Consider the following 10,888-nt stretch of genomic DNA (forward strand, 5'->3'; position numbering starts at 1 on the left):
GATTCGTTGGGTGGGGCGAATCGATTGTTGCATGTGGTGATTTCTTTTTGCTCGATCGGGTTAATGACTGAGGAGAAGGGATTAATGCTGCTCCTTGTAGGTGCGAACTTTTTTTGAGGGAAGGCCATCATGGCTAGCTTTATTGATTTAACATAGGCATTACATCGTCCACAAGCGAAGAGATCAGACAACCCGGGGGCTCACTGTCCAGTTTAAAGAAGTCTTATTACAATAAGAAAAGTTAGCTAGCACATGCGCCGCTTGATTGGAAGAACGAAAACAATGCTTGAAGACAACCTTCCCTATTAAAGAAGAAACATCCACACATTCCGCGAAAATTGCTGTTGCAGCATCCCACCATCTAGATTGGCCATCACAAAAGTTTATGACGTTTAAGGAATCTGATTCCGCCTCCACACGAGGAAACCCTAGGGAGTTTGCAAACACTAGACCATCACGCATCACCATTGCTTCAGCCATCATTGCATCTGCAACATGAGGTATATATTTGCATTGTGCTGCTAAAAAATTCCCTTTATCATCTCTAATTACAGCTGCCGAAGCTCCTGCACTTTCATTTGTAGGTGCGAACTTGGTTGTTTGGTTTGGGGATGTAGGTCGCTTCGTTTGTTAATTCTATTCTACCTGCCTGGAGTTTTTTCCCCCTTGGTTTAAATATATGTTTATTAGGTTTGGGTTCGTTTTGACGGGGTTCCTGTTAGTTCCGTGAGCTTCATATATGAAGCGGATCTTTCCGTGTATACAAAATCATGGACGGATTATTCACTGGGATTTCTCTGCGATGCCAATTTTTGTGTGCTTTTCTGTTTGATTTGGTGGTGATTTGTGTTAGTTATACGTTTCATCTGCTCATCTAATATCTGCTTTGGATATCTTCTGTAACTTGCTTTGTTCACCTGCTTATATTACTGGTTGGTATGTAAGAATGTTCTTTATAAGTATTTGGTATGGTTAATATTGTTTTATCCAACACTAGTGTTAGAACAGTAAAGTTGTAAGGCCGTCCAGTGTTTTTAGTTGCAATGTTTGTCTATTCTTTCTTCTTTCATTGAATTTTGATTCAATTTGGTTGAACTCCTTGGAATAGTTTGGTTCAATGCTGATGTTAGAAAGATCAGGGTGTTCCGAACATTGTGTTCATTTAAGTGGGTTCGACTTTGTGGTTTTTGCATTCTGAATGGCTGTGTACTCATGCGCATGAAACTTCTGCAACTAATGCTATTGTAACCAGCGACTAGCCAGGATTGGAGCAAAAGCCCCGCCAAGGATTACGAGCTTCTAGTTATCCTCAGAGGTTTTTTGTGTGAAATCATAAAAAGACTACGGCTCAATTGTACGGTCATTGTAGAATTTGAACTCCCAAAACATGACTAACTACAAAAAATAGTAAGAGGGTATGGGAAATAGTATCAGATCAATAGTTTGGTTGATCAGAACTTCCCAAGATGACATCCACAATACAAGAAGCACCAATACCTTTATGAAATCAATAACATAATTTCAAAAGTGACAGCACAAATATCAAGTAAAACATAAATCAACAACAGAATTTCTAAATAGGATTGGAGTCCAGGACGGGGGAGTTGAGTGAGCCAGCAGCTCGACCCTTGGCCCTCGGCTGCATAGCAGCCAGCAGAGGCAGGGTGCAATGACGTGACGCATACGGGTGGAAGCCTGCAGTGTAGAAGATTCTGGGTAGCACGGCGGCGGGGTGCGCAACAGAGGTAGCCACTGGGGGCCAAGTTCGACGATGGTGAGGCGGTGCACGTGTCATGTCGTAGGAGTGGGAAAAAGTTCGAGCGAGTGAGCTGCCAGAGTTTGGGAATTGGGACCAAATTGATGTATTCACTGCCTTGCTCATGTCTGGGCTTTGCTGGGAGCAAGATATTGGGCCCTTGGTGGGCTTACTACTCTGCTGGACCCTACATATAGGTTCGGGCCATGGCCCTGGATGCCTCTGGCCCAGCTCCGTCCCTAATTGTAACCCCCTTGAGACCATTTTGTTTCTATCGATTGATTGCATTTCAGGTGAATGTCATAAAAATAATGGGCGCCGTTCTGGATGGTTAAACTTAAAAGATTTGTAAAGTTGGAACTGGTTCTAAATCTGTATCCAATAGGCTTGGTCTTGGTTTTGCATGGTTTGTGCACACAGCTAATCTGTTCAGTGTAGATGCGGAGGATATGCTAGTAATGCACTGTGGTGCTTCTCAATGTACTCCCTCCGTTTCCAAATAATTGAAGTTCTAGGATTTTCCTAAGTCAAACTTTTTAAAGTTTGACCAAGTTTATAGAAAAATCCGCAAAGACCGACAATATCAAGTGAATACATTGAGAAACACCACCGCACATTGCCTGGTATCAAATCTCCATTGAATGAAAATTTCAAGTTAGAAAATTGGACAATACATAACAACATTTCGTAGATATTACGGTATGCTTTTGTTTGTTTTTAGGCTCAGTACACTATATGCTCTTATACGTACTGTGAACTGTTTGGTTGCCTGTCTATGTTTTCTTTAATATTACTGTGCTCCATCCTGTACCATGCTCATGCATTACCAGTTACTGCTTGGTGTAGCTTCATAACCTAAGTATACCAAAACGGATCAAACGATTTGTCTAACTTGCCTTGTGACAAATGTGTCTTTGATACGTGAGACCCAGCCAAGAAAAGGCTTTGGTAGGCCTGGCCTCAACCATGGTTGGGAACCGGACACTAGCTTAATTTTGTAAAGCTTGACAAGCTAAACTTTGGCTTCTTGCCAAATACTACCTTAAGAGCTTATATATTTGCCTGTAATCTGCTACTACATGTATCACTCAACAATTCTAACCATGTTTGGATTTTGGTTGACATGTTTGCTACTGCTAAAAATCTTGTTGCTGTGCAATTGCTAGTCTACTGAATGTTTACAATATTTTCTGCTTGTAAGTCTGCAACTTAATTCCTGTACCTCCTGACTTTGATTAACAATTCATTAGCCTTATTCTGTTCTGCAGTTTTTTTTATTGTTGTCATCATGCATGTAAATATGTTTATATCACTCTTATCTAATCATACGTAATCCTGTCTTGCATCCAGGGGGTGGCTGGGAGACTATTGAGAAGAAGAAGAAACCAGGGCAAACATCTGGGAGGGGACAATGGGCACCATGGGGTTCATCCTCAAATGCTCCACCTACTACAGCACGTCAAGCTTGGAATGGCAATGGATCTTCACGTCCTTCAGGAAACAATTGGGCTCAACCTTCTGATCGTAGGTCTGCTGCCAGAGGTAATCCCAGGGCATCATCACAAACAAAGTCTACAGAACCAGAATTGCAAGCACCAAACCCAGTTGTGACTCCACCCCTGGCAAATGGTTGGCAGTGGGCATCCAGGCCTTGCCCATCTGGTCCTGAAAGCAGCAAGGATGATGTTGCTTCATCTGGTTTAGACCCTGAGGCGAATAATCCTGAAGTTGAGGATTCATCAGATGATGATAATGATGATGATATGAGCGATGACTATGATTCTGATGCATCTGAGAAAAGTTTTGAGACACGAAAAATGAATAAGTGGTTCAAGAGTTTTTTTGAAGTCATCGATACCTTAAGTGTCGATCAGATACATGAGCACACTAGGCAATGGCATTGTCCGGCATGCAAAAATGGACCAGGAGCAATTGACTGGTTCAAAGGGCTGCAATCTTTGGTGACACATGCTAGAACAAAGGGTTCTAAGAGGGTTAAGCTCCACAGGGAATTGGCTGCATTGCTTGAAGAGGAGATGTCTCGCAGGGGATCTTCTGTGGTACCATCTGGTGAGCAATTTGGGAAATGGAAAGGATTGCGAGAAAGCACTGACCGGGAGATAGTATGGCCACCAATGGTCATCGTGATGAACACCCTACTTGAAAAAGATGAAGATGATAAGGTGATCACCTATCTTTAGCTCTGCCAAGAGCTTTACACATAACATGTGTTATATTTCTTTAGCATTGTATCTTCAAGTATGTTGCCTACTGGCATTTGATGTTGTTTACATAATATTGCTATGGTGGTAGGTTCAAGGATTACGAGTTGACGAGTCGTTGAGTCGTTCCGAGGTTGAGACTCATAGACTAATCGGACTAGTCTTAGACTAGTGCTAGACTAGTCGACAAAGTACTGTAGTAGTCAACTACTAATACCTAGTAGCAGTATGTAGAAAACTGTACAGCACATTACAGTATATACAATAAAACCAGCAGTGCTAGCCAACGCTCGCCAGGCCCAGCCCAGTGCAGCTCAGCACGCCACCCCCAGCTGGCCCATTTGGGCCCAAGTAGCCAGCCTACTTAGCCTACTTCCCGTCCCAGCCTCTATAACCCTAGCTCCCGCTTGATCCCGTCGCCGCCGCCTGCGCCATCAGGCACAAAAGTGCGCGCGCGCGACCCGCGCCTCCGCCGTTGGCGAGTCCGCCGACCACCGCCGTGCATCCTCTCTCTCTCTCTCTCTCTCTCTCTCTCTCTCTCCTTTCTCGTCACAGGGCCATACGCGCCTACGGGCCACGGCCATGGCCGCCGCCCGAGCACGAGCTCCGGCCGGCTGCCGCACCTTGCTTCGCCATCCGCCGTCCCGGCGGCGGGTTAGTGGGTGCTGGCGGTGGCCTCGTCCAGGCAGCTCGTTCTCATAGCTCGCTCTCCAATTTTCCCCTCCCAAATTTGAGTCGAGCGACTCAGAGAGCAGGACTAGTCGTAGACTAGTCTCTCGACCGCTCGACTCATCGAATTAGTCTACACGAGATTCGCAGTCGACACCACAATTACGACTCATAGACTAGTCCATCGACTAGTCTCGACTAGTCCTTCGACTCGTAATCAGTGGGTAGGTTGCAATGTTTCCCCCCCTTCTAGATGATGTTTAATGTGGAGTGTGGCTTGTACACCTGGATTTCTAGTTACCCTAAATAGTAATCACAACTTTACCCATGGAAAATGCATTGGAGCACCCGGGTGCCACACACCCCTATATGAAAATAGAATTAAAAAAATATCAGGAAATTTGTAAAAATTCTGAAATTTTGGGATATGAAACGTGAGTGCCCATTGTACACCCGTGTTCATTTTCGTGGGGACTGGGTGCCCATGGTATCCGCGGCGTAGGAATTACGGCCCGACATACGCACATTCAGTTCTTTTCCTACACATACGATTTTTTGTCTTTTTTACTGACATTACCACAGGCACCCATTCCCCACTAAACTGAACACGTGTGTACAACGGGCACCCAGTTTCATATCCCAAAATTTTAGATTTTTTTTAATTTTCTAATATATGTTTTGACGTTATATTCATATAGGGGTGTGTGGCACCCGAGAGCCACAAATCCTCATCCCTCTACTCATGTGCTATTTCTTTTGTAATGTATAAACTTATGGCATATCTAATATTAGCAAAAGTAAAGAACAGAACTGCTATATTTTCATGCTTATTTCTTTTCTTCTCTCTTTAGAGCATTTTGATTCATATCTGTTAATCTGTCTCGGAAGGATTAAAATACTCAATATTCGTTTAACATGAGGTCAATCTGTTATAATTATTCTTTATTGTTATTTGCTTGCACTCATGCTTGAATGTAATACAAATTAAAAGAAAACAAGTATATAATCTGTTGACTAGGTGCAGTTGGTGATCAGTTGAATGTTCACGAATGTATTCCATTGCACAACAATAACAACGAAGCCTTTAGTCCCAAACAAGTTGGGGTAGGCACATAAGATCTCGCAACCAACTCAAGTTCTGGCACATGGATTTCTGAAATGCATATGTTTAAAATAATTATTCAAGATTTCTACGATGATGTTTTATTGCATTCTGATTTCACTCTTCATTCATGCTCACTAGTGGTTAGGCATGGGCAACCAAGAACTTCTTGAGTATTTCAGTGATTATGCTGCGACCAAAGCACGCCATGCATATGGTCCAGGTGGGCACCGTGGCATGAGTGTGCTAATATTTGAAAGCTCTGCTGTGGGCTATATGGAGGCAGAACGTCTTCATAAGCATTTTATTGATCAAAGAACAGACAGGGACACTTGGCAGAATCGCAGGGTTCCTTTCTTACCTGGTGGGAAGAGACAATTATACGGTTTCCTAGCCAGAAAGGAAGACATGGAGACTTTCAATAGACACTGCCAAGGTATAATATTTAACTTGTGGTCATACGTTTTAATGCATTGGACTCTGTGCAATTGCTTGTTCATATGGTAAATACCTGGCTGTAATGAACTTCTCTTCCTAAATTCGGTGCCACCAATGATGATTGGTGCTAATGCAACATGATGTACATGTGAAGCTGTGTATCTCTGTTCTTCCCTCGTATTGACATGTTAACATGGTCAATACTTCCTGCGATCATGTTTATATACGAGTCTCATGAGAACAAAGTGTACTTGGAGCATAGTATCACATGCCTGTTTAGTTTTCTGATGCTATTTTGATTATAATTTCCGATCATTGCCACCACTTGTTTGTGCAGGAACCTTTTGGTGAGTAGGATCTTTTGCCTATTTAACACAAAATACGTTTTACTGGTCCTACTGGTTAGTGATGTGGTTTTAGTTCGTGCCCTCATGTGCTTTGGTTTATTAGTGGTTTATTAGTGCTTTATTGCTATCTTATGGTACTATATCATGTGATTGTTCTGAAAGCATTATCTTTTTATTATATTATAAATTGAAAACGAATTCTGTTCCATACTACTATATTAAATTAAACCAAAAAGTGAAATTCAAATGTATTTTTGTTTGACCAGAATTATAGAATAAAATATCAACATCCGCAATAGAAAATAAAGAAAATATGAAAATACTTTTCATGGTGAATCTAACAATAAAAAATTGATGTTAAAGATATTAATGCTTTTTTCTAGAAACTTGGTCAAATATGTTCAAGTTTGACTTTTGAAGAACTAATACACCTTGTATTTTGGAACTGAGGGAGTAAATGTAAATATATGTAACACCAAATTTGTATCATTAGATCCATCCTTGATAAGTATTTTCATATTTCCTTTACTTTGTATTGAGGATGTTGATATTTTATTCTAGAATCCTGGTCAAACATACATATGTTTGACTTTCATGGAAATTTATGCACCTTATATTCTGGAACAGAGGGAGTATATTTGCCTACTGTGCTAAGTTTAAACATAAATGCTTTATCATAATTTTCAGGGAAAAGCCGCCTGAAATACGAGATGAGATCTCATAATGAGATGGTAGTGGCCCAGATGAAGCAAATGAGTGAAGATAATCAACAACTCAATTATCTGAAGAACAAGGTGGTTAAGACAGAGCAGCGCTCTAAAGTTGTAGAAGAAACCCTGGGTGTTATTACGCAGAAACTTCGAGAGACTATGGAAGAGAATATATTCGTCAGGAGTAAAGCTAAAGAGAAGCACTCTGAGTATGAGGAAGAGGTAATGATTGCTTAAAGGTTACACTAATGCCTGTGAGCATACATCTAAACATCAAAGGGATATCTTATTTCAAATACTATTACATGCCAATGACTTAGATAGTCATGCTCAACATTCAATAGGATTTGTTGTAATGTCCGTTTTCTGCAAATACAGAACCTTTCCCATTATTTCCTGTGTTGTCTTTTTCCTTGTTTTGAGTTCATCTCATATGTTGATCTTGCGTTTCTTTACTCCGCAGATGAAATCCCAGGAAAAATTCTTCCATGATCAGATAGAGAACATTCACAAGGCCACAGAAGACAAGGAAAGCGAGTTTGAGAGGTTGCTGCAGGAGGAGCGTGCAAAGGCTAGACAGTGTGATGTGGATTCCGGGACTACTGAAAATCGCAGGCTAAGGTATGTGTGATGGTTTTGTGTTGGTCCGCCACATGAAACATGATTGAATATACAGAATGTCCATATAATTTAGGGGAAGTTCTCAGGTGAGGTGCTTTAGCAGACCCTATATACATCTCCTAATTTCTTTTTCTATTTCTCTTTAAACTAGGATACAAATGGCGGAGAGGCAGCCGGGCATGGAGGCGGCCTGAAATTTCAGCGGTTGCCTCCCGCCATTTTTAGGGGAAGGTTTATGGGGGGAGACTTGTATGAGATCTCACATTAGGTGAGATCGTGAGATCAACCCACAAAACTCATGTTTAGATATTTCAAAAAAATCTGAAATTATGTAACAACTTTGATGTGGGGTGTGTCTAAAACTCTGAAAAAAATCAGCTCAAAACTCGATGTATATTTAGAGATAATTTTTTTTCGAAAGTGAATAGTGGCAGCTTTGGGTGAATAGTACTTTGACACTATTCACATCCGATTTTGTCTTTTTTGTTTCTATTAATATAAGTCGAATTAGGAGCTGAAACTTTTTGAGGTTTTACATCAAACATTGATGTGTCTACAATTTTTTTGAGAATGTTGAACATGTAATTTTTTTTTTAAATCGATCTCATTGATCTCACCTAATGTGAGATCTCACACAAGATTTACGGGAAGGCTTTCTTTTCCCCTAGATGATCTAAACCAGTTCTATGGTACCTGCTGGAGCAGTTTATTTTTGGCTCAACTCCCCCTAAACCAATTTCTCATATGGGAAAGGAGACTTGTTGGAGATGCTCTAATGTTGCAATTGTGTGTTGTAGTGATGGACATTGTCAATATTGTTGTTTAGTTTGTCAAAAATATTGTTTTTGTTTCCTTCAGTTTTTTATCATGTCATGTCTTTGTCAAAAATATATAGTAAAAACACCATCAATTTAAACCCGTGTTATGCTTGTGCAGGAAGGAACAGGTACAGCGGTTCATAGAGTGCCAGGTTAAGGACGTGCAAGAGTTTGAGGTTGAAAGGGACGAATTGATAAAAGCGCACGAGGAGAAGAAGGTGCAGCTGAAGAAAGAGTACATGGCAAAGGAGGTGGAGCTCGAGAAGGAGTTTGACGCCGCTCTCACCGGTTTGATGGAGAAACATAGGCCAGGCACCTTCCAGGCCTCCAGCTCCAGCCCGTGAAGATTCACAGCTATCTGATTTGCCTTCTGCATAACGACATCTAAACTTGATTGAACCTGTATGGGTGGTTAATATGGCCATGATTAGGAAACCTGAACTTGTCTGAGTGTCAAGTGTCAGTAGCATGTTTTACACCACTATCTAATGACTGCCTGGGCAGCAAGAGTCGAATCCCTTCTTGAACATGTTAACTGTAATGTCATCTTGTTGTGCTTTATGTTGAACTTCGGTCTGGCGGGCGGCATTGATCGAGTGAAAATATAGGCAAGTAATTTGGGATGGAGTTAAATATTTGTCAAAAGATATGATGAGAATTAGGCAACCGACACATACCGTAGACAAACTGCCTCATCTAAGAGGTCTCAAAGGCCTGGGCTGATCGGCACAAGTGGTGTGTCTGTCATGTTGGACCGATGATGGAGTCCCACACCGAATTGCCTTCGGTGGGGGTGTGAACGCGGCGTGACACCGCTTTGGCTCGCCACATGAGGCCAATGCTATTAAAGTCGGCTGGCGTCCCCTAATCCTAGCCACATCCACCTCTCTCCCGTTGCTCCGCTGCTCTTCCCACGCTGTCCGGTTTTGCTATGGCTCGGCAAAAGAAGACTTATGCTATGCTCACGCCGGAGCGTCTGTTCCAAATTAAGCAGGAGATCTTGGTGAGGCACGCCACCCGCATTGTTGTCGGCCTGCCCTCGGACTCGCCGGAGGAGAAGGAAGAGGCGGAGGAGCAACAACCAGCGCCGATGGAGGTGGTGGATCCGGAGGATGACAAGGCGGAGGCGTTGGCTCCGGGCTTCAACATGGAGGACGCGTAGGGGAGTTCGCGGTCGTCTAAGCGGCCAAGATGGTGGAGCAGCAGGACATCCTGGAGTCTATCCAGGATGAGGGCTATGTGGAGGTCAACCGGTAGTTCATGACGCAGGAACGAGCAGCAACCGATGCGCTTTTCGACAAACTCGACGCAGAGATGGAGGCAGATGAGGAGCAGCCGGAGGAGCCGCATGAGCTGGAGTTGCGCCTGCCACTCATGTACCCGGAGCCAGGCACGGAGATAGTGAACATCTTTGATGAGAATTAGGGTAGTATAGATTTCTACGTAGGATTTCCTTGTTTTCATGCTTGGTTTAAACATGAGGTATCCGGATGCATAGTAGTAAAATTTGAGGCATATGACCGGTCACTGCCTGCGGACGCGCCCGGGCGTGTTCGTGGGCATTTGTGGGGCCGGATTTGAAGTATGGTCGTAGATGCTCTAAGGAGCGCGCTAGGTACCGGATGACACCTCTGTCACTGTTTGTTGGTGTCGTTGGATGGAAGACACGTGGCACTTCAATCGAAAGCAGAACTGCAACAAACAGATCAGCCCCCATCCGCCCCTCGACAAAGGTCCACTGATTCCCGCAGATATGTGGCCAAGGCTTTCCGACAAGGATTTTATTGGCCCACAACCTTAAGTGATGCGGAAGAGCTAGTCCAGACCTGTGATGCATGCCAATTCCACTCCAAAGAGATCCATCAACCAACATAGGCTCTTCAGACGATTCCACTTTCATGGCCGTTCGCGGTATGGGGGCTGGACATCCTCGGGCCTTTTCCCCGTGCTACCGGGGGTTTCGAGTACTTGTTCGTGGCTATCGACAAGTTCACGAAGTGGCCTGAGGTAGAGCCTGTCAGGAAAGTCACTTCTCAGTCTGCAATCAAGTTTTTCAGGGGGCTGGTCTGCCATTTCGATGTGCCTAACCGCATCATAAGTGACTATGGCACCTAGTTCACGAGTGACGCCTTCACAACAGACCGTGAGCAACTCGGTTCCCAGATTTGCTATGCGTCTATTACTCACCCGGGAAGCAACGGACAA

At 43.2% G+C, this 10,888-nt stretch overlaps 1 protein-coding gene across 1 annotated transcript in view; it reads left to right on the plus strand.

Moving 5' to 3' along the window:
- LOC119308082 (protein SUPPRESSOR OF GENE SILENCING 3 homolog) overlaps nucleotides 1-9,271 on the plus strand; it is a 10,035-nt gene extending 764 nt beyond the window's left edge. Inside the window, exons 2-6 of the mRNA XM_037584196.1 lie at nucleotides 3,107-3,939; nucleotides 5,891-6,185; nucleotides 7,222-7,466; nucleotides 7,708-7,865; nucleotides 8,802-9,271. Coding sequence (XP_037440093.1) covers nucleotides 3,107-3,939; nucleotides 5,891-6,185; nucleotides 7,222-7,466; nucleotides 7,708-7,865; nucleotides 8,802-9,027 — 1,757 coding nt within the window. The 3' untranslated portion in view covers nucleotides 9,028-9,271. The remainder of the gene's footprint in view (nucleotides 1-3,106; nucleotides 3,940-5,890; nucleotides 6,186-7,221; nucleotides 7,467-7,707; nucleotides 7,866-8,801) is intronic.
- The last annotated feature ends 1,617 nt before the right edge of the window (nucleotides 9,272-10,888 follow it).

Source organism: Triticum dicoccoides, chromosome 5B (genome assembly GCF_002162155.2).
Source record: "Triticum dicoccoides isolate Atlit2015 ecotype Zavitan chromosome 5B, WEW_v2.0, whole genome shotgun sequence".
In the NCBI taxonomy this organism is placed as follows: Eukaryota; Viridiplantae; Streptophyta; class Magnoliopsida; order Poales; family Poaceae; genus Triticum; species Triticum dicoccoides.